The sequence below is a fragment of the Malassezia restricta genome, chromosome IV (genome assembly GCF_003290485.1).
Source record: "Malassezia restricta chromosome IV, complete sequence".
Lineage (NCBI taxonomy): Eukaryota > Fungi > Basidiomycota > Malasseziomycetes > Malasseziales > Malasseziaceae > Malassezia > Malassezia restricta.
In genome coordinates, this window is record NC_040196.1 from 1,480 (window position 1) to 28,484 (window position 27,005).

Below are 27,005 nucleotides of genomic sequence, written 5' to 3' on the forward strand. Positions count from 1 at the left end.
GCCTACTTGCATAACATGCGCAAATCTTAATTGAGCACAAGCTGCGACACGTGAAAGGCCACGAGTCTCTTTTATTTTTTTCGATTGGGCAAAATCATAATAGCATACCTTCTGGTCCGTATAAGCACCGAGACAGCCAATTATACGAGGAGTATACGGCAGATTTCACATCAATACCCACCTCTTTTTGGAAACCCCACTGCGTGCGATGAGATCAATCACCTCGTGCGGTTGCTGAGCTTCGCATTACTGGCGGAGAGTACTTAGCTAGCCATGCGAAACAGTCTCTACCCTTACCGCCTGCTGAGATGAAGCTGCTCCATGCGCTTGCGGCGTTTGCCGCTGTGTCAGGAGGTGTCAAGGCCACTTCCGACGCTAACAAGCAAGATGTCTCGTACATCTTAGCTGACGATGCTTCATGCCCTGCCCCTTCTACCGTCACAGTTACGGCAGGCTCACACCAAGTGTCCCAAGCCGCCCCCACCGATTCGCCTGCTGCACCTGTCACCAAAACTAAGACTGATACGGTGACGGAATACATTACGGTTGGTGACGATGACGTACCAGGAACAACGTACACCACGACCACCACAACCAAGCGGGTGACGTTGACGAAAGATCATGGCAAAAAGCAGGCTGCGCCTGCCACGGCTCATCCATCTCCCAGCACGAATGCTAAGTCTGAGGCGACTATCACGCGTACGCTGTACGAAATCCACACTCTGGAGTCGCAGTGTGCTGCCCCAGCGCCCACAGGCCACTCTGACAACAATACCGACAACAAATCTGCTGGCAGCCATGACAAGGGTAACGGCGACGTCGACGCTAATGCCCACGACGATAAAGACAAAGGCGCTGCGGCTCCCGCGAAAGGCCCACAGGGCAAGCCAACGTTTGTGACGAAGGGCTCGAACGGCGAAGCCACGCCTTGCACGAAGGGTTCCAACGGCAAGGCTACGCCTATCACGACGGGCTCGAATGGTGAGGCAACCCCCATCGCGACCGGCCCGAACGGCAAGGCTACACCTGTTACGACGGGTTCGAACGGTGAGCCGACACCTGTAACGAGCGGCCCCAATGGTAAGCCAACTCCTGTGACGACCGGCCCGAACGGCAAGTCTACGCCCGTGACGAGTGGCCCGAATGGCGAGCCTACCCCTGTAACGACGGGCTCGAACGGCAAGTCTACGCCTTTCACGACGGGCTCGAATGGTGAGCCCACTCCTATCACGACAGGCTCGAACGGCAAGGCTATCCCCGTGACGAGTGGCCCGAATGGCGAGCCTACCCCTGTAACGACTGGCTCGAACGGCAAGTCTACGCCTTTCACGACGGGCTCGAATGGTGAGCCCACTCCTATCACGACAGGCTCGAACGGCAAGGCTATCCCCGTGACGAGTGGCCCGAATGGCGAGCCTACCCCTGTAACGACTGGCTCGAACGGCAAGTCTACGCCTTTCACGACGGGCTCGAATGGTGAGCCCACTCCTATCACGACAGGCTCGAACGGCAAGGCTATCCCCGTGACGAGTGGCCCGAATGGCGAGCCTACCCCTGTAACGACTGGCTCGAACGGCAAGTCTACGCCTTTCACGACGGGCTCGAATGGTGAGCCCACTCCTATCACGACAGGCTCGAACGGCAAGGCTATCCCCGTGACGAGTGGCCCGAATGGCGAGCCTACCCCTGTAACGACTGGCTCGAACGGCAAGTCTACGCCTTTCACGACGGGCTCGAATGGTGAGCCCACTCCTATCACGACAGGCTCGAACGGCAAGGCTATCCCCGTGACGAGTGGCCCGAATGGCGAGCCTACCCCTGTAACGACTGGCTCGAACGGCAAGTCTACGCCTTTCACGACGGGCTCGAACGGTGAGCCCACTCCTATCACGACAGGCTCGAACGGCAAGGCTACGCCTGTGACGAGTGGCTCGAATGGCGAGCCAACCCCTGTGACGACGGGCTCGAACGGTGAGCCGACGCCTGTGACGAGCGGCTCGAACGGTGAGCCTACTCCTGTCACGACGGGCTCGAATGGCAAGTCTACGCCTATCACGACGGGTTCCAACGGTAAGGCTACACCTATCACGACAGGCTCGAACGGCAAGGCTACGCCTGTGACGAGCGGCTCGAATGGCGAGCCAATTCCTATAACGACCGGTTCGAACGGAGAGTCAACCCCCGTGTCGAGTGTCTCGAACTCCGCGCCACGAAGTTCTAATGGAGGCAGAAGCCGAAGCGCCAGTCAACGCAAGCAATCATCTAAGGCACCAAGGGAGTCTGGATCGGTGTCGAGAAACAGTCGCACGAAGAGCAACTCTAACAGCACTCAAGGAGGAAAGCAATTGTCGTCGAACTCCAAATCGTCAAAAAAGAGCAGGTCTTCTGAGTCGGCAGTGAAGTCGTCTAAGTCTTCGAAGTCGTCGAAGAGGTCGTCTAAGTCGTCGGCATCGCCCGAGTCGAAGTCGTCTAAGTCGTCGAAGTCTTCAAAGGTGTCGAAGAAGTCGTCGAAGAAGTCGTCTAAGTCGTCGGCATCGCCCGAGTCGAAGTCGTCGAAGTCGTCGAAGGTGTCGAAGAAGTCGTCGAAGAAGTCGTCTAAGTCGTCGGCATCGCCCGAGTCGAAGTCGTCGAAGTCGTCGAAGTCTTCAAAGGTATCGAAGAAGTCGTCGAAGAAGTCGTCTAAGTCGTCGGCATCACCCGAGTCGAAGTCGTCGAAGTCGTCGAAGTCGTCGAAGTCTTCAAAGGTGTCGAAGAAGTCGTCGAAGAAGTCGTCTAAGTCGTCGGCATCGCCCGAGTCGAAGTCGTCTAAGTCGTCGAAGTCTTCAAAGGTGTCGAAGAAGTCGTCGAAGAAGTCGTCTAAGTCGTCGGCATCGCCCGAGTCGAAGTCGTCGAAGTCGTCGAAGGTGTCGAAGAAGTCGTCGAAGAAGTCGTCTAAGTCGTCGGCATCGCCCGAGTCGAAGTCGTCGAAGTCGTCGAAGTCTTCAAAGGTATCGAAGAAGTCGTCGAAGAAGTCGTCTAAGTCGTCGGCATCACCCGAGTCGAAGTCGTCGAAGTCGTCGAAGTCGTCGAAGTCTTCAAAGGTGTCGAAGAAGTCGTCGAAGAAGTCGTCTAAGTCGTCGGCATCGCCCGAGTCGAAGTCGTCTAAGTCGTCGAAGTCTTCGAAGTCGTCGAAGAAGTCTTCTAAGTCGTCGGCATCTCCAGAGTCGGTGTCGTCGAAGTCGTCGAAGTCGTCTAAGTCGTCTAAGTCATCTTCGAAGTCATCGAAATCGTCGTCTAAATCAGTGAAGTCGTCCTCGAGGTCGTCCAAGTCGTCCGAGTCGTCATCTAAGACGTCGTCGCAGCTCCCGACTAGGTCATCTAAGTCGTCGTCGAGGTCGTCTAAGTCGTCGTCTAAGTCGTCTGAGTCATCGTCTAAGTCGTCCAAGTCCTCGTCTAAGTCGTCGTCTAAGTCGTCATCCAAGTCGTCATCCAAGTCGTCGTCTAAGTCGTCTTCGAGGTCGTCTGAGTCATCGTCGAAGTCGTCTAAGTCGTCGGAGTCATCATCTAAGTCGTCCAAGTCGTCGTCTAAGTCGTCTTCAAGGTCGTCCGAGTCGTCGTCTAAATCGTCCAAGTCATCCTCGAAGTCGTCGGCGTCGAACTAATGAATCCTGCAAGGAATCTAGACCAATAAATTGGACGATGTCTTGGCAGCACATGTGAAGGATATAACTATCAATTAACCACAGTCGTTTGGCATCGTCAGAATCGTGTATGTCCTTTATTCGCACCATAAAGTTTTATTTCCAAGCTAGATTTAATTACTTAGCATATGATATCTGACCTTGAATTTAATTTTGTTGATCAGATCAAATAATCAGGTAAGATCTTGTGTGCTAAAATGCCTAGGTTGAGATGCCTGTCTTCGTCTATATGGTCGCTCAGATCGTATCAATTTGAGCAAGCGCGTCAACATTCTTGGGCTAAACAATTTAACAGCATATATGTGCTTTCTTTGCTTGACCTGTGCATGCATGCCAGAGTATGGCGTGTCATTTGATCCTTGAAGGTGGTTTTCTATGCACTAAATACATACATCCCGCCGAGTAGCACAATCGTTCGTAAAGCTCTTTATCAAATGAACAAAGCCGGTCCCCCATGACTCATGGCCAATTCATGCAAGAGTAATGGCCCTTTTGGACAGGTCCGTGACATGAGTCGCGCTTGCATTACTCGAGCCACGTGATTTCGGTGCGATCCTAAGCGGGAATGTCATATCCATTACCCCTCATGTTTGCCACATTAAGGCATACAACCAATATCAAGCTTAGACAGCTGCGTCTACGACAAAGGGAGCTAGATGAGTTTAGAAAAACTGTAAATGACAAGGCTGTGGCAGATTCCAGGGAAGCGGGCAAAGTATTAAGCTTGCTGCATCAGATGCTGGAGTGGGGGTACAAGTTTACGGATGAGAATGAGGTCAATGCGTTAAAAGCATTCTTGAATCAAGCTGCATGGGATCAGAGTATATCGAAAGAAAAAATCAAGGAATGGGGAGCTCTTTTATCGAAAAAACTACAGGTCCAGGACAACCGATATGGGCTCTCTGAGATATTTTGCAAAATTGTTCTGGAATGGATCCAGCACTCATTCAAATCTGGTGCGTCTGACTCTCAAAAGAGCGAAGAGCCGCAAAGACAAGAACTTTTTGAACAGAAAGAAGTATGGGAGCACTATGCGTTCAATGAAGCGACTGTTAATGAACAACAAATTACCCATTATTTGTTGGATCTGTTTAGTCCCATCATGTCAAAAAATGCTCTTGACAAGGAGCCTTTAGATCTGGTCCGAGAGAGAATCAGCTCATACGCGACAAACAATATCTTACAGGTGCACCGCCATTCCATTAAAGAGGCGGTCAACTGCATTTTAACCGAAGATCTTTTTTCTGCCGACAAGCGCAAAAGTTTGGAATCCCTTAGAGAGAATAATATTATTCTCGACGAGTTGGCGGATGTCATTCGGTCTGAATTGGAAAGGATTGAAGATTGGGATTGGGAAAATCAGCCTCTTGCTTTACATATACGCCGCCATATTAACGGTAAATATCGTTTCTATATGGACGTGGAAATCATCGAAGCTATTCTTATACAGCTTATCGGTATGGCTTGGGCCAAGGAGATCCGGTATTGTTTTCAGATTATTGTAAATTCAGATGCCTGGAACTCATCGACTGACATACATTTGACAAAAAAAGATATTCGTCGCCGAAAGCGCTTCTTAGGGACTTCGACAGTTGAGGAAGAGAAAAACGAGAATATCCAAAAGCTTCGTCATCTCATGTATAACCAATTTTATTTCTTGGCTCAATTGCCTGATTCGAGCACGTATGCTTCCTACGACAACGACATTAGCGACGACGACAACGGTGATGACGACGGCGATGAAGACGACGATGACGAAGGTCTAGATCATAAAAAGAAACCGAACTCCACTGGCTTCATCAAACATCTAACACTCCGTCTAATATCAACAGAGCTGCTCATTCAAAAACACCTGCATGGCGAATGTACATATTTCCAAACAGACTTCAAATGGTTTGGACCGTCTATTCCTCATGATACCCTGTGGGCCGTGCTTAAATTTTTCCACTTTCCAGAAAAATGGTTGCGATTCTTTGAGCGTTTCCTCAAACCCGAAATCGTTTTTGCTGACGACACTAACGACACGAAACGAAGGAAACGAGTGCGAGGCATTCCAATGAGTCACGCACTTAGCACAACCTTTGGCGAAATTCTTCTATTCGTTCTCGACTTTGCCATTAACCAAGCAACCCACGGTTTGAACTTGTATCGCTTCCATGATGACATACACTTTTTTGGTCGACAGAAGAGCTGCATTGTTGCATGGGAGACTCTATGCAAGTTCGTGAATGTTATGGGACTGACTCTGAATGACGAAAAAAGTGCCTCTATCACATGCACTCGGCCAGGATTTGTTTGTCCACCTTCGGCAAAGCTACCTGCTGGGATTGTCCGATGGGGCTTTCTGCATCTTTCCTCAGGAGAATGGATGGTCGACCAAGAGATTTTCAAAAAGAATATTGACGAAATGAAGTTCCAACTCCAATCTTGTCAGACTATTTTTGCCTTTGTCCATGCTTACAACACATACATCAAATTCTTTGCCAATAACCTGGGCCATATCGGCTGGTCACTAGGGCAGAAACATGCCCGTTTAGCCATGGAGTACCTTTCTATTGTTCAAAAGTCTGTATTTTCTGATCTATCGAATGGAAAACACCATGATATTGTACCCTACCTCTCTGATCGCATCAAGAACGAACCATACTTGCGTGCCTCTTCTGTTGAGCTGCCCAGTGAATTTTTCTATTTCCCCACTACTATGGGCGGACTCAATGTGCACAATCCATTTGCCAAGTTTCTGGGTAGGATTTCGTTATTATGGCCCAATATCGATGAGCGCGTCGAAGGCACTATTGAGCTGGAAAGAAAGAGTTACGACAAAGCCAAAGAAAAGTTCGAGGCAGGCTTGGGACCTCAAGACCTGGATCCCGACGAGCCCTTTATGTCATACGACGAATACGCAAAGGCGTTCGAGGCACGAGGCAGACATCTAGCTCGGCTCTACAAGACTATGACGGACGAGTTTGAAGAAAGTCCACCCCGATTGTCTCTCAATGCACAGACCTTATTGAAAAGGTATAGTAGCATCCATTTTGGCGCTCCTCCGCCTAACCTCGAGACATGGGCTCTGGAAATGTTTGGCTCGGACGCTTTTGATCGATTTGGTGACCTTAACATTGGCGATAAGGAGTATCTGCCCATTGGTTTGGTGAATCTACTTCTAAAAGAACGCATGCGTTGGCAAAACTGAGTCGATTCGTGCTTTCTACATTTCTACATTCTTTCATAAATGAGAGTGAGCGCTGTCAGAAAGGCTTGTGTTTAATTGTCTTTCATTACCATAGTTTGCCAAGCCTAGTAGCTGACAACGCACGAGATCTGGGACCCTGCAACGTGCACACGTGCACACGTGCACGTGCGAGGCAACGCCCAAGGTCTGCTGCGCACTTTCACAATGAATTCATGGCCAATCGATTTGTCACGTTTCTTAGCCTAATGCACGAAGAAGGAGGAAATTGAACGCCTGCACCAATCATAGATTACGAATTCGGCAATTGAGTAAGCCATACATTTGTGATTGTGGCGGAGGAGCTAAATATTGTGATTTAGTGTGTATAACAACACGGTCAAAACGTAACGACTTCCCCGTCTGCCTTTGCGCTCTCGTCTTCTTTGCGATGGTTGGTTTCAAGAGCCTTTTCGGCGCGGTGTCCGTCGCCGTCGCTCTGGCTGGCGTTAAGGCTGCGGACTCGCTGAAGGACATCGAGCACGTCGTGTTCTTTATGCAAGAAAACCGTGCCTTCGACCACTACTTCGGTACGATGGCTGGTGTCCGTGGTTTCCAGGACCCGAACGTGCAGATGCACCCGAACAACAAGTCAATCTTCACGCAGCCGGTGGACTCGTCCATCAAGCCTGCCCCGCCTAAGGACGTGAAGGAGCTGATGTACTTCTACGTCGGCCAGGCTGGTGGCCACTACTCGAACTCTACTCAGTGCATGGTGGGTGGCTCGAATGGCTGGGAAGAAAACCACGCTGCCTGGAACAATGGCAAGAACGATGGTTGGGCGCTGCACAACACCCCATACTCGCTTGGTTACTATAAGCGCAAGGAGCTTCCTGTGCACTTTGCCTTGGCTGAAGAGTTCATCGTGGGTGACTCTTACCATGAGAGTGTCACCTCTGCCTCGGACACCAACCGTGCTGTTTGGCTGTCTGGTACGATCAACTCGCCTGGCTCGACTCCCGGTGGTGAACCCACCAAGCAGGGTGGTCCTGTGGTGGATGACCACCGTGCCGCTGGCTGTGAGAAGGACTCGCGCGGAAACCCCGTTGCTTGCCTTCCGTTGAAGTGGAAGACGATCCCTGAGTACCTGGAGGAGCAGAACATTTCTTGGCTCGTGTACGAGGATACCGACAATGGCTATCATAACATGCTTGAACAGTTCGAGCAGTACGAGCACGACATTATCAAGCAAGGTCCTCTGGCCAAGAAGGGTATCTACCGCCCTGGTCTGAACAAGTTCATGTTCGACCTCAAAAACGGCAGTCTCCCCCAGGTATCGTACATCGTTACGCCTATTGAGCTGTCGGAGCATCCCCCTAACACGCCGGACGATGGAGCTTGGATCCAGAGCCACGTTATCAACTCGCTGATGAAGAGCCAGTACTGGAACCGCACAGTCTTGATTATGAACTACGATGAGACGGGTGGTTTCGCTGACCACGTCATGTCCCCACTCTCGCCCAAGGGTACCGATGGTGAGTGGATGGAAGACCCCTTCGACCACAAGCTTGGTCAGCAGCCCGTTGGTCCAGGCTACCGTGTGCCTTTCTACGTCGTGTCGCCGTGGACTCGTAAGGGTGGTGTATTCACTGAGATTGCCTCGCACGACAGCTGTATCCTGTTCCTTGAGAAGTGGTCGGCCGCGCACGGCAAGAACTGGACGAGTAAGGAGCTGAACCCATGGCGCCGCAAGCATATGAGTGACCTCATGTCTGTCTTCGACTTCTCGAAGCGTGATATGAGCGTGCCGCGTCTGCCCCACGTTTCTAAGGCTTCCAAGGACCCTGTCACTTGGAAGTGGAATGGCGTGCCTATCTGCCAGGCCCGTTACAACAACGACAACCAGCCTCCTGTGCCTTACGGTAACCAGACGGAGCTGAAGAAGGGCTTCGAAGTTGAGAAGGGTTACAAGCGTGTTCGTGGCGCACTTACCGAGGGTCGTCACCTCGTGTTTGAGACCTACAACATGGCTCTCACCGTCAAGGACGGCAAGCTGCAGTCTGGTAAGGCTAGCTCGAAGAAGGACGACAAGAAGCAAATGTTTGTGCTTCACTGGCAGGGCAAGGAGCCCAAGGATGGCCGTGGCTTCCGCATCTCGACGCAGGCCGACAAGAAGAAGTTCCTCACGAAGGACCTGACCTTCTCGTCTAAGGAGGATGATGCCGTCGAGGTGCACTTCACGGACAAGGGCAATGGTTTGGGTCACGTCCTGTCCTACGATAAGAAGTACTTGACGCAAAACCAGGACGGCAAGGTTGAGTGGGTTGACTCGAACCCCACGACCTTTAGCATTTACAGTGTGACGTTTTAGATAATGATTTTTTTAGTTGACCGATTGTAATAAGTGAGGTTAGTTATTTGCCGCCACCACCATGGAATATGTTCGGCTGGGCGAATCGGGCCTGAAGGTCTCGCGTGTGATTCTAGGATGCATGTCATATGGCACGCCGGACTGGTTCGAATGGGTGCTGAATGAAGAAGAATCTCTGCCGCTGCTACACCATGCGTACCAGATGGGGATCAATACGTGGGATACGGCCGATGTGTACAGCATGGGCAAGTCGGAAGAACTTGTCGGCAAGGCCCTAAAGCTGTACAACATTCCCCGTGAGCGCGTTGTCATCATGTCCAAGTGCTTCTTTGGCGTGGCAGACGATGGTAGTATGCCGCCCATTCTTGCGATGACATCCAATGATGGCGCTATGGTGAATCGTGTAGGACTCTCGCGCAAACACATCTTTGATGCCGTTGAAGCTAGTGTCCGGCGTTTGGGAACGTATATTGATGTTCTTCAGATTCATCGCTTGGATCGTGATACGCCCAAAGAGGAGATTATGCGTGCCCTCAACGATGTGATTGAACGTGGCTGGGTGCGCTACATTGGCGCGAGTTCGATGGCAGCCTGGGAGTTCCAGCAGCTCCAAAATCTGGCCGAGAAGCACGGATGGCACAAGTTTATTTCGATGCAGAACTTTTACAACCTCTTGTATCGTGAGGAAGAACGCGAGATGATCCCCTACTGCCATGATACGGGTGTGGGACTCGTGCCGTGGTCTCCCATTGCTCGGGGCATTCTTGCACGTCCATGGACCGAGAGATCCACGAAGCGCGAGCACACAGATGGTTTCCTACACAGGCTTCTTCGTTCGCGAGAAACCGAGGCTGACAAGGCCATTGTCGATCGTGTTCAAGAGCTTGCTTCGAAGAAAGGCGTGTCTATGGCACAAGTGGCTATCGCTTGGACTTTGTCTAAAGGTGTGTGCCCCATTCTCGGACTGAGCAAGAAGGAGCGTATCAATGAAGCTATTGACGCCCTGCAAGTCAAGCTGTCCGAGGAAGAGACGCAATATCTCGAGGCGCCTTATGTCCCGAAATCTGTGTGTGGGTACTAAGAGGCCCCAGCGCTCGGTCATGTGCCGCCGGGCTGTGTTGTAGAATGTTACATGAACTCGTTGACCACCTAACACGATGAAGTACTTCGCCGCCTTGCTTGTGCTTTTGCTGGTGCACACCGTATGTGCAGTTGATGTCGCAAGCGGTGCCGCCTCTGTATTTGGCGATGCCACATCGGCGATCGGTGGCGCTGCCTCGACGGCTGCGTCGGGCGTGTCTCGCGGTGGTGCTGCAGTTCAGTCTGGCGTCTGCAAGGGCGTCTCCTGCCAATCTCCTACGGCTAAGCCGACCAACCCGAATCAATCATACAATGGCGCTATGGGCACCCTTCATACGTATGGCGAAAGTGCCCCTGGTGCCTCGAGCCAGAACCCCTCTGGCGGCGGCCGCAGCTCTACTTCTTCCAGAGACAATGGCGCCGTCTCTCCACGCCTCTCCTCCCTGCTTATGACGACCTCTGTGATACTGGCCATTATGACTGCGTCTCTATAGATTCGTATAGACGTTCTCGCGCCATGATTTTTTTTCGATGTGTTGGAGTGGTGACGCATATCTCCGGCTTCCTTCTCACCATGCCACATGTCTCGAGATTTGCGTGTCGCGTTGTTCAAACAACGACATCCGCCCCCATTACATCACGAGGACAAGGAGTATGAAGACGAGCATGATGAGCTCGGTGACCTCCCGTCGTTTGGCGCAGGGTCTACGTCGCCGGCCCGTGCTCCTGCCTCGTTTACGCCCCTCTCCTCTGACGACTGCTTCGCCACAGCGTTGGAGATCGACATTCTATGTGCACCTAACACACATGCGACAATACGTGCGTACTATACGCCCCCCCGAGGTGAGTCGAATACGGTCGTGGTGTGCCATCATGGCGCTGGCTTTGGTGCCCTGTCGTATGCACTCATGGCCCGCGACGTATCGGCCTTGAGCCAGGGTGAACTTGGCATCTTAGCGTACGACTGCCGTGGGCATGGAAGGTCGACATTCCCATCCCACATCGTGAAGGACATGTCCCTCGCATCTCTGACGTCTGACATGATCGCTGTGCTGCAGACGCTTTTTCCAGCTTCGGACGCGCGTCCCTCCATCATTCTGTTGGGTCATTCCATGGGTGGTGCGGTGGCGGTCGAAACGGCTCACGCTTTAGAGCGCCAAAACGACATTCGCGTCACGGGCGTAGTTATGATTGATATCGTGGAAGAAACTTCGCTCGAGCTTCTGCCGAGCATGAGTCGCATCGTTCGTCAAAGGCCGGAGGGATTCGTTAGTGTGGCATCGGCCATTCAGTGGCATGTAAAAACACGCACGATTCGCAATGCGGAGAGTGCGCGCCGAAGTGTGCCATCGCTCGTGCACCAGTCCCGGAGACATGCTATGCTGCCTTGGCGCTGGAACGCTGACTTGATTGCTACGGAACCGTACTGGACAGGATGGTTCCAAGGGCTGTCGTCCAAGTTTTTGACGTGCCGCGCCGCCCGACTCCTTGTGCTGGCTGAGACGGATCGACTCGATCAGACTCTGATGATTGGCCAAATGCAGGGCAAATACCAACTGTCCATCAGTCCTCACGCAGGCCACTGTGTCCAGGAGGACGCGCCGTATGCGACGGCGCGTACGCTCGTCCAGTTCTGGCGGCGAAACGACCGACTCCCACCCGGGCTCCGTCCTGTAGGTACGACCTAGCGATATCGAATACACACCTTCATTCAGACGCCGCTTGGCCCTCGTTGGGCCGTGGAGGGTTGGCTCATGTCGTCGACGGAGGCTGAGGAGGATGCGCCGTCAGCATGGACCACCGAGCCTGCGCCGGAAGATGGAGGGGACGACGACTTTGGCGACTTTGAAGAGGGTGATGTGCCGGCAGAGACGAGCGCACCAGCGCCTGTAGAGATGCCTTCCCTACCACTAAGTACGGATGCTCAGGATCCCCACATGCGTGACGCGATTCGCGACGTGCTTCCGTACGACTTTACGCATGTAGAGGGTGTACAAGGCAATGTGGTGGAAGAAAGTATGCGTCAGGTGGAAGGACTGTCCCAAATTCTTGTGTCGGAGCGCAGTCGAGCCATGTTCCGTGAGCTCAGTACGCATGACGTGACCAATGCGACACTCGACTGGCGTCGATCTCACACACGGCGCCAGTATCTCATATCGTTGGGCGTGCCCATCAATCTAGATGAAATGCAGGGCCCCACAAAAGAGGTGCTGCCGCCGCTCGAGCTGCATGTGAACAGCCCGTCCGACCACGCCCAGGACGCTGCCCATGAGAGTCTGGGTGATCGGCGGCGCCGGGAAATGGGTCTACAAGAGCCATCGCTTCCCACTGGTCGTATTGAAACGATTCTTCACATGTCAGAAGATGACATCAAACTGCTTACGCTACCCGAGCTCCGTGAATTGGTGCGGGAGGCGGAATCTCTTTCGAAACGCATGGGTGACGCACTGCAATACCACCTGGTGATGCGCGAGGCATTTACGTCGGATAGCGAAATGTTTCATGGCATCATCCGCGACCTAGTCGTCGGTGCGTCACACAAGGTCGCGGCGCGCGCTAAGCAGGACAAGCGCAGTGGCCTTCTACGACCGCTGACGCCAGGCGCCAAGTAGTGCATGTGGGTATATAGTCAAAAGGGAGAAGCGGCGTGGCGTGCGGCATAGGCTCGAGCAATCGTGTCGGCATCCGGCTCTACCATGTACGGCGCAGGCGGCGCTTGCGTGCATGGCAAATTCTTGCGTTGCCGCTTGCCGAGTTCGTACGCTTCATTGGGTATAATGTCTGCATGCTTGTGCTGCGATACGTGCATGGAAGGAACAATGCATAGCTCAGGATCACAAATATGGTGTCGCGCTGCCTCGTCATACCCGATCAACGGCCATGATCCATCTGCGTGCCAGGAGGCTTTGATCACTTTGATCGCCACCCACAAGGGCAGGCCACGCGAGACCCTCTTTCCCGCATCCAGGGACCGTTTGATAGGAAGCAGAGTGCGCTGCATCGACTGCAGCTCTTCCGCCATAGGCACCTCTCTGAGCACCTCTTCTAGGCGCGCCAAGCCATCCCCCACCGACATGCGCGAGGGAAACACGTCGACGACCTCCACGTTCTTGACCATGCGCTGCGTACGACGCCTGACGACGGCCGCGCCCACCATTTATGCGTTGGCGAGTGGGCGGCCGCCGTGTGGTGTAGCGATTGTGCGCGTGTCTGGGTACGTGAGCATGACTGACAGCCAGTGCCCACGCGCCGTCTGTGTACGAACACATGTGCGCTTCGGATAAGGAGGCACGGCCGTTCCGCATGATGCGCCGAGCGATTGTGCATCCACGTACGCGTGAAAAGCTGGACGATGCGCTGGTGACCTTCTTTCCGCACGGAAGATCCTTCACGGGGCAAGCGACGTTAGAGCTGCATTTGCACGGAAGTGCTGCTGTCGTGCGAGATGTGCTCGAGGCGTTGAGCGACATGCAGCGTGTGCTTGAGACGCGCGATATCCGGCCAGCTCTGCCCGGCGAATTCACACGCCGCGCCTTTGAGCATGGACGCATGGACTTGACGGCGTGCGAGGCGCTCGACTCGCTACTACACGCCGAAACCACGCAGCAGCGGCGGTTCGCGCAACGAGCGGCCAGTGGATACCAAGCACGTATGTACGACCAATTACATATGCAGCTGCTCGATGCCTGCGCACATACGGAAGCCATGCTGGATTTTGACGACGAGGACCAAATTGATACGCAGCTGTGGCATCGTGTGCGCGACACGGTGCAGCGCATGCGAACCTACCTCGCGAGCGAGCTGCAGCTCGACACGCCCACGCACCAACGCACCTATGCGGACGCCGTCATGCATGGTCTGCGCATTGCCCTGTATGGTCGGCCTAACGCCGGCAAATCGTCCCTCCTGAATCGCCTCGTCCGTCGTGATGCAGCCATTGTCACACCCTACGCTGGTACGACGCGCGATATCATCGAAGTGAGTATGGAATTAGCTGGCTACCGCGTTTCGCTCGCAGATACGGCCGGTCTTCGTAAAGCGCATGACGTGATCGAAAAGATGGGCATGGAGCGCACACAGACATACGTACAAGAGGCGGATCTGCGTGTCTTGGTATGCACACCAGACGACCTGGGCGGCTGCGTGCCGGCGGCGGGCCACAGGCGCCTTCCAAAGGACATGCTCGAGCGCTGGGGAGCGCACATGGACGAGCCCGTCTTGGTGCTGGTGAACAAGATGGATACGTATACCCCCTCGCCCACTGACATGGACGCGGAGGACGGCGTGCCCTGCGTCATTTGGCACACGAGCGTACGGCACAATGTGGGTATCGATACGCTCCTGCATGACCTCGCATCGCAGGTGTCCCGTCTTTACGAGAAAGACGAGGGGAGTGTGCCTCTTGTAACGCAGGCGCGGCATCGACATCTCTTGCTGGAGGTAGTCGCGAGCCTCGATGCCATGCTGCGATACGACGAGCTCGACGACGCACCTGACCTCGTCATGATGGCGGAGGAGCTCCGACGCGCTGCCAGTGCCCTGGCACAAGTCACGGGGCGCGCCATTACCTCAGACACGGTGCTCGGGGAGATTTTTGCCCGCTTTTGCATAGGAAAATAATCAGTCTTGCCACGATACGTCCACATGTCGTGCCGCATAGTTCGTCTGGGCCAGGGACAAGTTCTCTAAGGCCTGGGCTGTGTTGGCACTTGCACCTGCCTGCGACGTAGCGCCCGGGATGCCCAGCGCGTCCATGGCGCCCGTGGCCTCGGGCCATGCATGTGCCTTGGCATGCAGGGTCGTCGAGGCACAGAGACGAGGCGAGGTAAGGGGCACGACGTACACATGATATGGACCAGACAAGAGCTGCTGCACCACGTAAGCCATATCCGACGAGGGGGGAATGCGATGCCCATGGGCCTCGCCGTCCAATACCGTTCGCGCGCGCTCAGGCAACTCGATGAGGGCGCGATAGGCCTCTGTGTCCAATGGCAAAGCCTCGTACGTACCTGGCGGCTGTGCATACCACCAGCAAGCCAAACCAAATGCCGCGCCCACGGCATGTAGCAAGCGCAACGACGTCGTGTCTTGTGGCGCACTCACAGGCGCCAACTCGTCAAGAAAGGCGCGTATCACCATATCACTAAAATCACGGCGAATCGCCTTGTATGTGCCGAGGGTACTACTCGCATGGTGCCAGTGATTCCGAATCCACACGCGCTCAAATACCGTAAAGGGACCATACTCCCAGCGCAGGAACGACGACGACGGCGTATCAGGTTGAGGTTGGGTATCAAGCCATATCCATGTCAGTGCAAAGGCGTCGACGAGAATATGTACATCACGACGCAATGCATCCGTAAACGCTTGCGATGTAGCAAGGTCTTTCCACGAATAACGCGCGCTCTCCGGCCCCTCCTCCTGTCGTGGCATGGCCCACGTAGCACATGGCTAGGTGCCCCCTCGTTTCCTCACCTCCACTTGACTACGAACTAGTCCAAGACGCGCCACGCATCTCCGAGCTGGGTCTCGTCGACGTAAAAGTAGCGCACCGGCTTGCCTTCACTCTCACAGGCGCCTTCGAACGCCACAGGCTCCGAGCTATCCACACCCGTGATGCGCCACCGAGCCCACCAGCGGCCCACGACTCTGCCACTCGAGACATCGACTGTCTCTGCCACGAGACTCGAAATGGTATGGTCACCTACTGAGGCGGGCGCATCAATCGTGATAGGAGGTGGAGTCTCCGGAAGCTCCCACGTAGCAAGGGGACGCGATGCTGCGCGCAGGAGCGATGGTGCGTATACAGTCGTTTTCAAGGAGCGCATGTGCCAGCTCAACGTAGCAATCTCCATGTAGTACTTCTCGCTTGCGTGGCGCGTCGGATCACTGGGCGTATCATCCAACACTGCATCTTTGATCGTGTCAGATATGTAGTGCAGTGGCTCGGCATGTGGATCTGCGCGCCGCAGGGTCATGTGCCCCACGTACGGCGATCCAATCCACGAAATCAGCGCGGTGCTCACGGAACTCGCACCGAGCGTCGTCGCCACAATACCCACACGCGCAGCCAGCTCCATCTTATGTGGCCAAAGCAAAAAGACAGGGGCAAAGAGCGCAGCCACACTCAGGGAAGAAAGCGAAAACAGCTTGAGACGATAGTAGGCCATCCTCATCGGACCCACATACTGCGCCACAGCCGAATGCGACTTTTCCATCCTCAACGGCGTCGTGTGCAGCATTCTTGCTACAGGACGTAGCGGCATGCATCTCGGCACCGCACGCACCGCACCCGCTCGCACACAGGCAAAGAGCATCGCGATTCCAAAGCAACTGCCGCGCAGCTCCTCGGTCGTGGGGCTGCCATCGAGTCACGTGAAGCAGGCGCCGTGCAGCTACGAAGCAAAGGCCTGCGCGGTGCCTTTGGCATGGGCGCCGGCCGCGTCCATTTTGGCACTCCGCGTCCCGAACTGAATCGCGCGCTTGGGAAGCTGAGCGGCATAGGTAAGCCCTAGATGCGTAGCTAGGCAACGTAGGAGATACTTATCGCCCAGCTCGTCGAGCTCAAAGTACGCTTTGGCTTGGACGGGGAGAGAGGCAAGGTAGGCCACGACCTTGCGCGCCAAGTAGGGGTATCGGACCTCACGGTTGTGAGAACTCAGCACGCGGTCATCACGCCCTAAATTGCGCGTAGGGATCCGGTCGAGATCCAGTTGCAATTCCTTTGTGAGCGCGTCATAGCCGCCGCGGCGCCATGCCTGTCGATGTCGTGCATAGCCTGCGAGTAATTCGTCCGCTCCGAGGCCAGAGAGCAAGATGCGTGCATCCGTCTTGTACGGCACACCATCGACATAGCCCTCACCACGCGAGGCGAAAAAGAGGGCTGCGGCAATCGACAAGTCCATGACGCTCGCCTGTGGGGACATGAGCATCTGCACCGTATCGAGGCACGACACGTACTCCGCGTACGGCACATTCACTTGTACCAGTCGAAATGTGTGCGTGGGGTATAACTGAGCCAGCTGCGCGTAACTCTCACGGGCGGTGACACGATCAGGCACGGCGTACGGATCAGCAGGAAAGGTATCATGCTTGACAGGTGCTTCAGCCACGGCCCATGCTGCTGCAATGGCACGTGGATTCTCAAACGACACATTGATCAAATCAATGGGGCCAGCATGGTGCTGAGCTGTCAGGGCCGCTAGCACTGTGCAGTCCAAGCCCCCCGAGAATAGCAGGCCTATCCGCGCATGCCGCGTTTTCTGCACACGCTGTCGCACGCTCTCAGATAAGACAGCCTGCAAATCGGGGACCAGCGCCGCATGATCGGGAGCGTCATCGCACGGCGCACGCAAGACGAATCGGGATGTGCGGCGTGGAATACGTACAGGCGCCTGTCCCCATGTCACTTGCCAAAGCGCGTCACAGTCGACTTCTTTCCAATGCGCTTTCCACGCGGCCCCTGAGACCGATGCCAGGTGCCAAGCTCCTTGCGTGGTGGTATGTAGAAGCGACCTGCGGCCCAGTGGATCACGTCCATAGTATATACATGCGTTCCGCGTATCCACCAGCACAAAAGCATATGGCCCGTCGACCGCTGACAGTGTGGATACCAGCACGTCAGGGATTTGATCAGCGTGTTCTTCGAGACGCGTCATGATGATCGCGCCGTCATTTCTTTCCATATCGAGAAGAGGATCATCCTCATGTTCGGACGAAAAAATTTGACCGTTCCATGCAAGGTGCAAATGCCCATCTTGCGACGTAATGGGCTGCGGTGTGAGTTCTTTGCCACGCAGGCACAGAACAGAGGCGTGGAGCTCCCATCGAGTACCCTCCTGCGTGCATGCCACGGAATGATAGGCATCACGACCACGCCTTTGTATTTGGCTGATCACGGAGGCCCATGCATCGTGTGGCTGCGTATCCTCGTGGTGCCACACACCCAACGCAATGCCACACATCCGGCGTCGTAGGAGGACGCGTCCTTCGCACGCGAAGTCCAATCACGTGCGCACAAGAAGGCGACGGCCTGCGCCTCTGTGCCTCCTCGTGGCGCTTTGTCGGCAGGACGAACGAGCAGCATGTCGTTGAGTACATTCGACCCGAACCAAGCCCAAAATCTACCAGAAATCGAAAAGCAGATCGCCGTACGCTGCGTGGAGCATGCTCAGACGTACTGGAGCCTCTTGCAAAAAGTCCGTGGCTCGGCTCTTCGTCTGACCAAGTATGTATACCTTTTCTGACGCCAGACTCGACAACGACATTTACTCCGACTTTGAGCAGACGTTCCCGGAACTGGCCTCGTCGGATGATGCCATTCGTAAGATTGACGAGGACGCAATGAAGAGCCCTGCTGGCAAGGAAAAATGGCGGAACTTTATCATGAAGTACGAAAAGACGGTGGCTGATTACAACTTTGGCACGCTCATTCGTACAGATGCATCGGATGAATACACACAAGACAATACCATCTTTTGTACGTGACCGTGTATACTCACAGAAAGTGACGCGTTTCCAATTTTATGTCTTTGAGATTGCCCGTTGCCGCCGCGGCATGAACGACTGGGTATTTCACCAAGCGCGCAAAGAAAAGAGTGAGAACGCCGCCAAGTAATACAGAGGTAGCATCCATTCAGTTCTAGACAGGACTATATATCATGCAAGCGTTCTTATCCGTGCCGAGCAGCGATCTTGGGTTCCCATGCGTACAGCTTGGGCTTCGTCGTGTTGTATGGACGATATGCTCCACGGGTACCTGTAAAGTTTTCATAGGCGGGGATCTGCCAGGGCTTTTCAAACTTGGACACCATCGGATCCGTGCTGGGTGGCTCGGCACGAGTGTGCGAGAGCCAAGCGTGCCAGATCGGTTCGATCTGGGTGCTGTCGTAGTCGGGCTGCTTAAAGTCAACCCAGCGCTGACGACCGGGCTGCTCCTCATAATTTTCCCAGTATGCGTTGCCATTGCTGCGCGGCGTCAGTTTCGTTCCCGTGAGCATCCACATACCTGTCAAGGCCTACCATACGACCCCACTTGGCATCGCCGATATATTGCATGTCACGCCAGTACTTGGCAAAGCCGCCATTTCTGATGTGGTTGATGGTACGTGCTAACGACATGTCGGCGTCAAACCCTAGAAACCACCGGGATGGTGACGAGACCCGTAGCGCTTGACGTTCTGCCGCCCAAAGCCCTCGCTGACCCATTCTGAACCACGTGACCAAAGGCTGGACGACCCAGTCGCGTGGCCTTGTGTGCGGGGCAGGGGCCATGTGGACAGCGCATCATATCACATGCTGCCCTGAGTGTGATTGGTCTGTAGGCCGGCAAGTATCCGGCGAACAAAAAGCCTCTCTGCACCATCCAAGTGGGGGCGTGCGAATTGGGCATCCAACGGCTTTCCTCCGAACCGACACTATGGCTGATTTTCCTGCTGTAGAGAACGGACAGATTTCCTTTAAGAATCGTGTCGTCGTCGTCACCGGTGCCGGTGGCGGCCTCGGTAAGACATATGCTCTTTTCTATGCGTCGCGTGGCGCTAAAGTGCTCGTAAATGACCTGGGTACTACGCCGGATGGCAAGAAGGCCGCCGATCTTGCTGTGGAGCAAATCACCCAGGCTGGTGGCGAGGCCATCGCCAACTATGACTCGAATACACAAGGCGCCAAGATCATTCAACAGGCCATTGACAAGTGGGGCCGTGTGGATATTCTCATCAACAACGCAGGTATTCTTCGTGACAAGTCTTTCAAATCTATGAGCGACAAGGAGTGGGACCAGGTGATGGCCGTGCACGTCCACGGCTCGTTTGCCTGCGCACACGCTGCTTGGCCTCACATGCGCAAGCAGAAATTCGGTCGTATCATCAATACATCGTCGGCTGCGGGTCTGTATGGCAACTTTGGTCAGGCCAACTACTCGGCCGCCAAGCTTGCACTGGTAGCTTTCAGCAAAACGCTTGGTATTGAGGGCGAGAAGTACAACATTCTTGCCAACTCGATTGCGCCTGTCGCTGCTTCCAAGATGACGGAAACGGTGATGCCGCCAGAGATGCTCGAGAACCTCCGCCCCGAATTTGTGGTCCCGATTGTAGCATACCTTACGTCCGCTGAGAACAAGGACGTGAACGGTGAGGTGTTTGAAATGGGTGCTGGCTTTTACGCTATGCTCCGCCGCCAGCGCTCGCACGGCCATGTATTCCGCACGGACCAGACCTTCACACCTGAGGCTGTGCGTGAGCAGCTCAACACCATCCTCGACTTTGACGAACGCCCCGAGTATCCTAAGCGCATCACGGATGCCAACTACCTCGACCTGCTCGAGCGTGCCAAGGAGGCCCCTGCCAACGCCCAGGGCGACAAGAAGATTGACTACCAGAATCAGACTGTGCTGGTGACGGGTGCCGGCGCCGGTCTTGGTCGTGCATACGCTCAACTCTTTGCTCGTCTCGGCGCTAATGTGGTCGTGAACGATATGAGCGAGAAGGCAGCTTTGGCTGTGGTGGACGAGATTAAGAGCGCCGGTGGCCGTGCGGCTCCCAGCGTCGGCAGCGTCGAAGACGGTGAGAAGCGTGTGCAAGACGCCGTAGACGCCTTTGGTGGTCTCCATGTCATTGTGAACAATGCCGGTATTCTGCGTGACAAGTCGTTCGCCGGTGCGAATGAGAAGGACTGGAACCTTGTGATGAATGTGCACCTGCGTGGTACGTACAAGGTGTGCAAAGCTGCCTGGCCCATCTTCTCGAAGCAGAAGTACGGTCGTATCATCAACACCACGTCGGCTGTGGGACTCTATGGTAACTTTGGTCAAGCGAACTACTCGACCGCCAAGTCGGGTATCCTTGGTCTGACGCAAACGCTGGCCGTGGAGGGTGAGCGGAACAACATTCTTGCCAACACGATCGCTCCCAACGCCGGCACAGCGATGACGGCTACGATCTGGCCACAGGAGATGGTCGATGCTTTCAAGCCCGACTTTGTGGCTCCTTTGGTCGCTTACCTCGGTAGCAACGAGTGTGAATGCACCAAGAGTCTGTTTGAGGTGTCCGGTGGCTGGATCGCCGCTGTGCGCTGGGAGCGCTCCGGCGGCTGCGCATTCTCGACGGCGCGTCCCGTCACGCCTGAGATGATCCAGAAGAAGTGGGCCAAGATCACCGACTTTGACCCTGAGCGTGCCTCGTGGCCCGCGGCGCCTAGCGAGTCGCTTGGCGACATGATCTCGAACTTTGGCAACGAGGAGCCCGATGACGACGCCGAAGACTTTGTGGACCCCGAGGACACGCCTGAGATCAAGCAGGCCAAGCAAACGGACTACGAGTCGACCGAGTTTGCGTACGAGGACCGTGATGTGATCCTGTACAATTTGGGTGTGGGCGCCACGGAGAAGGACCTCGACCTCGTATTTGAGCAGGCAGATGAATTCAAGGCGCTTCCGACGTTCGGTGTGATTCCGCCTTTCTCGGCGGGCAGCAGCATTTCGTTTGACTCGTTCTTGCCCAACTTCTCGCCGATGATGCTTCTGCACGGCGAGCAGTACCTGGCCATCAAGGGTCCGATCCCCACGTCAGGTGTCCTGGTGAATAAGCCTCGTGTCATTGAGGTGCTTGACAAGGGCAAGGCTGCTGCTGTGACGACGCTCACCACAACGGTGAACAAGGCCACGGGCGAGACGGTGTTTGAGAACCAGATGACGACGTTCATCCGTGGCTCGGGTGGCTTTGGCGGCAAGAAGACAGGCCGTGACCGTGGCAACGCTTCGGCAGCCAACAAGCCGCCGTCGCGTCCTGCCGACAAGGTTGTGAAAGAGAAGACTAGCGAGTCGCAGGCTGCTCTGTACCGCTTGAGCGGCGACCTGAACCCTCTGCACATTGACCCGAGCTTCGCTGCTGTGGGTGGCTTTGACAAGCCGATCCTGCATGGTCTATGCTCGTTTGGTATCGCTGGCAAGCACGTGTTCCGTGCCTTTGGTGCGTTCTCCGACATCAAGGTGCGTTTCACGGGCCATGTGTTCCCTGGTGAGACGCTCGAGACCTCCATGTGGAAGGAAGGCAACAAGGTCATCTTTGTGACCAAGGTGGTGGAGCGTGGTACGATGGCTCTGGGCGCTGCTGCCGCCACCCTCGCTTAAATAGACAAATAGCATATTCGCGTGTTTCTACATTACAAGAGGGGCATGATATCTAGGCAATGTTGCGAAGCACGAGGACGACCGAGTCGCCGCGCAGGAACATTTTCGAGATAAAGCGGTCTTTCTGAAAGGTGAGAGGAGGCTATACGTACATGCACGGGCTTTTTGTTCTTACTTTTCGGGACCTCGGTCCACATTTCCTTGACATTCTCGAGCACCATATTCGAGTGCCGGTCAAAAGCCTTGACACGCGCCAGCAACTTTTTATTATTCCGCAGCGAGATAAGCACCTGCGAATGATTACGCACAGATTGCTGCAAGACGGAAAGAGGACCTTGCGCAATCTCGTATTGCTCTAGCTCACGGATCTGGCCCTCGTCCAGGTCGGACTTGGGCACGTTGACGTACTGGCTCATATCGCGAGGGAGACTCTGGGCCCTCCGCGAGCGGCCAACTTTTCGACGAGTAGATCACGTGACACATAAGGGAAGACGCTGGCGGCTCGCCAGGCGCTTGTTCCTTGGTCATGACGTCACCTCGACTCGTGTTGGATCCGAGTGCGCGGCTGCCTTTTGTGGCGCCGCTTGTCCTCGCGAATGTAGCGCGCGAGAAAAAGCAAGACAGCGTTGATCTGTCGTTCGAAGTCAATGCACCGACCGCCCTCCAGTCGAGCGAGTCCGTCGAGGGCGCTTTGCCTGTGCTGCGGGCCCTGGCCTCGATGGCCGACATGATGGGCACCAGCGATGCGGAGAAGCAGGCAGTTGAGTCATTCTTGACGCAGTCTGAATCGATGGCTTCAGCTCCGTTCCAACAGGCCATGCAAAGCGCAGATGATCTTGATCAGCATCTCGCGCTTCGCACCTACCTTGTCGGCGCCCGTGTGTCTGCAGCTGATGCGGCCATCTGGGGCGCCATTCGCTCATCGTCACCGCTGCTGGGTATTATCAAGAAGCATGCGCATGCACACCTTGCGCGCTGGTTTGCCCATGTCGATGCTCTGCCAGCGTTTTCAGGGGCCGTGGCAGCTATGAACGAGGCGAAGAGTAACATGTTCAAAAACAAGAAGACGGCGGCGGGCTTTGACCTTTTCCTGCAGGGTGCCAAGGAGGGCGAGGTCGTGACGCGGTTCCCGCCGGAGGCGAGTGGCTACCTGCACGTCGGCCATGCGAAGGCTGCGATCCTCAACCAATACTTTGCCAAGGCCTACAAGGGCCGTCTCATCGTGCGATTCGACGATACAAATCCAAGTAAGGAAAAGCAGGAGTTTGAGGATGCGATTGTGGAAGATTTGGCGCTCCTTGGCATCAAGGCTGATGTGGTCACGCACACGTCCGACTACTTTGAAAAGCTGCAAGAGTTGGCTGTGCGCATGATCAAGGAAGGTCATGCCTATGCGGACGATACGCAGCAGGAGCAGATGCGTGCCGAGCGTATGGACGGCATTCCGTCTCGACGCCGCGACGCGTCCGTCGAGGAGAACCTGCAGCACTTTGAGGCCATGCTGCAGGGCACCGAAGAAGGCCGCTCGTGGTGCCTGCGTGCCAAGATGAGTGTCGATAATCCGAACAAGGCGATGCGTGATCCTGTCATGTACCGCTGCAACGCTGATGTGCCGCACCAGCGCACGGGCACAAAGTGGAAGGCGTACCCGACGTACGACTTTGCTTGTCCCGTGGTCGACAGCCTCGAGGGCGTGACGCATGCGCTGCGTACGAACGAGTACCATGACCGCAACCCACAGTATGCATGGTTCTTGCAGGCCCTTGGTTTGCGCAATGTCGAGATTTGGGACTACGGCCGCCTCAACTTTGTGTACACGCTTCTGAGCAAGCGCAAATTGCAGTGGTTTGTCGATCATGGCGTGGTGTCCGATTGGTCCGACCCGCGCTTCCCGACGGTGCGTGGTATCCGTCGCCGCGGCATGACCATCGACTGTATTCAGCAGTTTATCCTGTCGCAGGGTCCGTCGCAGCAGATTATCAACATGGAGTGGGACAATATCTGGGCGCTCAACAAGCGTCTCTTGGACCCCGTCGTGCCGCGTTTCGTCGCGTTGTCAGAGAACCAGCTCGTCAAGGCGACCATTCAGGGTGCCCCACCTGCGCATGAGAAGCAGGTGCCTCGTCACAAGAAGAATGCCGAGCTGGGTGTGAAGACCACCGTGTATGACAGTCATATTTTCCTGGAGCAGGCGGATGCGGCTAGCTTTGGCGACAATGAGGAAATTACGCTCATGGACTGGGGTAATGTCATTGTGCGCAACAAGAGCGTGCAGGATGGCGTCGTGACGGCTCTTGAGCTCGAGGCTCATCTCGACGGAGACTTTAAGGTGACCAAGAAAAAGGTCACTTGGCTCGCTCAGCCGACCGAGTCGCGTCATCTCACTCCTGTCATGCTCCTTGACTTTGACTATCTGATTACGAAGAAGAAGCTCGAGGAGGACGACAACTTCACCGACTTCCTTACACCACAGACGCGTTTCGAGACGCCCGCGCTGGCTGATGCGAACGTCGCTGAGCTCAAGGAGGGTGACCAAATTCAGTTTGAGCGCAACGGCTACTACATTCTCGACAAGGTCCAGGGAGTCGATGGTCGTCGCGAGTTTATCAAGATTCCGGATGGCCGTGCCGCTTCGAGTGCCAGCAAGGCGGCCCCGGATGAGAACCCGGAGCAGAAGAAGGCCGCTGCTGCCGCTGCCCGTGCCCAAAAGGCCGCGCAAAAAGAGGAAAAAAAGAAGCAAAAAAGCGGTAAGGCGCCCGCTGCTGACCCCGTGCAGAAGCTGATTGAGGAGGGCACGAAGAGCATTCACATGTACGCCGCGCCCCTCGTCCAAACACCCACCGACGTGCCTGTCAGCACGACCATGTACCGAATGCGCCCGCTGATGTAGTGCTATGTAGGTGTGTATCGGATCCACAGGCGGCGCGACGCGCGTCCGGCGGCGTTTCTTTATGACGCGTCCGGCGGTGCCGCTGGGCGCCCTGCCGCTGACGGCCATCGTCGCGGCAAGCGCACGCAATGGCATCGGTGCTCGTGGCACGCTCCCATGGCGTCTCTCTAAAGACATGGCGTACTTTCGAGCCATTACGCGCCATGTCGTCGAGCCGGAGCATGACGACGACGTGATGCGCCGTGCGGGCTATGTGCGCCAGCCCATCCCGCTCAAAAATGCTGTCATCATGGGACGACATACGTGGGATAGTATTCCGCCGCGGTTCCGGCCTCTGCGTGATCGGATCAACGTCGTGGTCAGCACAACCATGACGCAGCATGATCTGGGCCTGGCCGAGCCTGACGACGACACGCTCATCGCGAGATCTCTGGAAGATGCTGTGACTCTTTTGGAGGAGCGACGATCGTGGCGATATACCCAGCGACCTGCATGTGCGGGCTCAGCGCTCGCTCACACATTTATCATTGGCGGTGCTGCCTTGTACCACCACGCCCTTACATCTACCAGTGACCACTGGTACTTGGACGGACTACTAGTGACTCGAATTCAGGAGCCGGCCGATCTGCACGAAAAGTGCGACGTCTTTTTCACCGAGTTTCGCACACCGGCGCAAATTGAGTGGGAGCAGCGACTTTTCCAGGGCCCCTGTCCCACACCAGCTACATGGACGCTCGCTTCGGCAGACACGCACGTAGCGCGCTTTCCATGCATTGCGCCTGGAGATGTCGCGCCCGGCTTGGAAGAGCAGGGCATGCTCTTTCAGTTCCAATACTGGCAGCGTACATAGTGGAGCGCCTTTTTCTGGTCCATGTCCACCAGGACGCGAGAAGACGCGAAAAAGGCCAAGCAGGAACGCAAGCTCCAAGCCCAGCAGAAAGCTGCTGCTAAGCCTCCGACACCTGCTCCGCGTCCCAAGCAGGATTCGCCAGAGGTCCAGCTGTCGAAAGCCCTGGCATACATCTTGCGGCATGGCGCCCAAAAGGAGCACCTTCACATCCGGTCGGATGGATACGTCCGCGTCAGCGACATCCTAGCGCGCCCTAAAATCCAAAAAATCACCATGCCTGAGGACCGCGCGCCACATTTGGCCGATATCGAGCATGTCGTGTCGTCCAACGCCAAGAAGCGCTTTGAACTTGCCAGCGGCACAGACGAAGGTCCATGCGACGGCTGTGGGCCTGTGCTGTGGATTCGCGCCGTCCAGGGCCACTCGCTCGAAGATGTCAAGGACGTATCGACTGATGCCCTTACGCTCGACAATGTGGCCCTGCATCTGCCGCTTCGGGACGAATCCACCGGCGATCACATGGCGATTCACGGGACACAGGCTGAAGCATGGGACCATATTCGCGCCTCTCACGAGCTGCGGCGCATGGGGCGCAACCACATTCACATGGCGCAGGGGCTGCCGGGTGACTCGGGCGTCATCAGCGGCATGCGGAACTCGTCGACGCACCTCTTGTATATCAACGTGTCGGCGGCGCTGCGGGACGGCATCCCATTTGCCATGGCGTCGAATGGCGTCGTTCTGTCCAGCGGTGCTGGCGAAACGGGCGCACTGCCTTTGACCTATGTGCTACGGGTCACCGACCGGCACGGACACACCATCTGGCCTGCATGAGAGC

The 27,005-nt window shown here is 55.4% G+C and overlaps 18 protein-coding genes across 18 annotated transcripts; 12 read left to right on the forward strand and 6 right to left on the reverse strand.

Annotated features, from left to right (window-relative positions):
* Positions 1–4,266: 4,266 nt before the first annotated feature.
* MRET_2364 (reverse transcriptase) lies at positions 4,267–6,873 on the forward strand (the record flags this gene model as incomplete). The annotated part of the gene is made up of 1 exon (XM_027628991.1): positions 4,267–6,873. One exon carries the CDS (start codon positions 4,267–4,269, stop codon positions 6,871–6,873), a length of 2,607 nt encoding a protein of 868 aa, XP_027484979.1.
* Positions 6,874–7,300: 427 nt separating this feature from the next.
* MRET_2365 (phospholipase C) lies at positions 7,301–9,220 on the forward strand (the record flags this gene model as incomplete). The annotated part of the gene is made up of 1 exon (XM_027628992.1): positions 7,301–9,220. The coding sequence occupies one exon, from the start codon at positions 7,301–7,303 to the stop codon at positions 9,218–9,220; it is 1,920 nt and encodes a 639-aa protein (XP_027484980.1).
* Positions 9,221–9,281: 61 nt separating this feature from the next.
* On the forward strand, positions 9,282–10,301 carry MRET_2366 (aryl-alcohol dehydrogenase; the record flags this gene model as incomplete). The annotated part of the gene is made up of 1 exon (XM_027628993.1): positions 9,282–10,301. The coding sequence occupies one exon, from the start codon at positions 9,282–9,284 to the stop codon at positions 10,299–10,301; it is 1,020 nt and encodes a 339-aa protein (XP_027484976.1).
* Positions 10,302–10,377: 76 nt separating this feature from the next.
* MRET_2367 (uncharacterized protein) lies at positions 10,378–10,794 on the forward strand (the record flags this gene model as incomplete). The annotated part of the gene is made up of 1 exon (XM_027628994.1): positions 10,378–10,794. The coding sequence occupies one exon, from the start codon at positions 10,378–10,380 to the stop codon at positions 10,792–10,794; it is 417 nt and encodes a 138-aa protein (XP_027484977.1).
* An 87-nt stretch (positions 10,795–10,881) lies between these two features.
* Positions 10,882–11,988, forward strand: MRET_2368 (protein phosphatase methylesterase 1; the record flags this gene model as incomplete). The annotated part of the gene is made up of 1 exon (XM_027628995.1): positions 10,882–11,988. One exon carries the CDS (start codon positions 10,882–10,884, stop codon positions 11,986–11,988), a length of 1,107 nt encoding a protein of 368 aa, XP_027485144.1.
* Positions 11,989–12,054: 66 nt separating this feature from the next.
* On the forward strand, positions 12,055–12,912 carry MRET_2369 (uncharacterized protein; the record flags this gene model as incomplete). Its single annotated transcript, XM_027628996.1, has 1 exon — positions 12,055–12,912. The coding sequence occupies one exon, from the start codon at positions 12,055–12,057 to the stop codon at positions 12,910–12,912; it is 858 nt and encodes a 285-aa protein (XP_027485243.1).
* Positions 12,913–12,929: 17 nt separating this feature from the next.
* Positions 12,930–13,376, reverse strand: MRET_2370 (uncharacterized protein; the record flags this gene model as incomplete). Its single annotated transcript, XM_027628997.1, has 1 exon — positions 12,930–13,376. One exon carries the CDS (start codon positions 13,374–13,376, stop codon positions 12,930–12,932), a length of 447 nt encoding a protein of 148 aa, XP_027485102.1.
* A 40-nt stretch (positions 13,377–13,416) lies between these two features.
* MRET_2371 (tRNA modification GTPase) lies at positions 13,417–14,920 on the forward strand (the record flags this gene model as incomplete). Its single annotated transcript, XM_027628998.1, has 2 exons — positions 13,417–13,514; positions 13,540–14,920. 2 exons carry the CDS (start codon positions 13,417–13,419, stop codon positions 14,918–14,920), a joined length of 1,479 nt encoding a protein of 492 aa, XP_027485101.1.
* On the reverse strand, positions 14,921–15,733 carry MRET_2372 (uncharacterized protein; the record flags this gene model as incomplete). Its single annotated transcript, XM_027628999.1, has 1 exon — positions 14,921–15,733. One exon carries the CDS (start codon positions 15,731–15,733, stop codon positions 14,921–14,923), a length of 813 nt encoding a protein of 270 aa, XP_027484815.1.
* A 59-nt stretch (positions 15,734–15,792) lies between these two features.
* Positions 15,793–16,617, reverse strand: MRET_2373 (uncharacterized protein; the record flags this gene model as incomplete). Its single annotated transcript, XM_027629000.1, has 1 exon — positions 15,793–16,617. The coding sequence occupies one exon, from the start codon at positions 16,615–16,617 to the stop codon at positions 15,793–15,795; it is 825 nt and encodes a 274-aa protein (XP_027485235.1).
* Positions 16,618–16,695: 78 nt separating this feature from the next.
* MRET_2374 (uncharacterized protein) lies at positions 16,696–18,264 on the reverse strand (the record flags this gene model as incomplete). The annotated part of the gene is made up of 1 exon (XM_027629001.1): positions 16,696–18,264. The coding sequence occupies one exon, from the start codon at positions 18,262–18,264 to the stop codon at positions 16,696–16,698; it is 1,569 nt and encodes a 522-aa protein (XP_027485104.1).
* Positions 18,265–18,384: 120 nt separating this feature from the next.
* MRET_2375 (DUF757 domain protein) lies at positions 18,385–18,917 on the forward strand (the record flags this gene model as incomplete). The annotated part of the gene is made up of 3 exons (XM_027629002.1): positions 18,385–18,527; positions 18,553–18,779; positions 18,808–18,917. The coding sequence occupies 3 exons, from the start codon at positions 18,385–18,387 to the stop codon at positions 18,915–18,917; spliced, it is 480 nt and encodes a 159-aa protein (XP_027485103.1).
* A 55-nt stretch (positions 18,918–18,972) lies between these two features.
* Positions 18,973–19,420, reverse strand: MRET_2376 (NADH-ubiquinone oxidoreductase subunit; the record flags this gene model as incomplete). Its single annotated transcript, XM_027629003.1, has 2 exons — positions 18,973–19,267; positions 19,308–19,420. The coding sequence occupies 2 exons, from the start codon at positions 19,418–19,420 to the stop codon at positions 18,973–18,975; spliced, it is 408 nt and encodes a 135-aa protein (XP_027485106.1).
* A 298-nt stretch (positions 19,421–19,718) lies between these two features.
* On the forward strand, positions 19,719–22,427 carry MRET_2377 (multifunctional beta-oxidation protein; the record flags this gene model as incomplete). Its single annotated transcript, XM_027629004.1, has 1 exon — positions 19,719–22,427. One exon carries the CDS (start codon positions 19,719–19,721, stop codon positions 22,425–22,427), a length of 2,709 nt encoding a protein of 902 aa, XP_027485105.1.
* Positions 22,428–22,479: 52 nt separating this feature from the next.
* Positions 22,480–22,843, reverse strand: MRET_2378 (small nuclear ribonucleoprotein D2; the record flags this gene model as incomplete). The annotated part of the gene is made up of 2 exons (XM_027629005.1): positions 22,480–22,551; positions 22,580–22,843. The coding sequence occupies 2 exons, from the start codon at positions 22,841–22,843 to the stop codon at positions 22,480–22,482; spliced, it is 336 nt and encodes a 111-aa protein (XP_027485017.1).
* Positions 22,844–22,953: 110 nt separating this feature from the next.
* MRET_2379 (glutamyl-tRNA synthetase) lies at positions 22,954–25,317 on the forward strand (the record flags this gene model as incomplete). The annotated part of the gene is made up of 1 exon (XM_027629006.1): positions 22,954–25,317. One exon carries the CDS (start codon positions 22,954–22,956, stop codon positions 25,315–25,317), a length of 2,364 nt encoding a protein of 787 aa, XP_027484796.1.
* Positions 25,318–25,378: 61 nt separating this feature from the next.
* Positions 25,379–26,167, forward strand: MRET_2380 (dihydrofolate reductase; the record flags this gene model as incomplete). The annotated part of the gene is made up of 1 exon (XM_027629007.1): positions 25,379–26,167. The coding sequence occupies one exon, from the start codon at positions 25,379–25,381 to the stop codon at positions 26,165–26,167; it is 789 nt and encodes a 262-aa protein (XP_027485126.1).
* A 21-nt stretch (positions 26,168–26,188) lies between these two features.
* Positions 26,189–27,001, forward strand: MRET_2381 (2'-phosphotransferase; the record flags this gene model as incomplete). Its single annotated transcript, XM_027629008.1, has 1 exon — positions 26,189–27,001. The coding sequence occupies one exon, from the start codon at positions 26,189–26,191 to the stop codon at positions 26,999–27,001; it is 813 nt and encodes a 270-aa protein (XP_027484965.1).
* Positions 27,002–27,005: the final 4 nt, after the last annotated feature.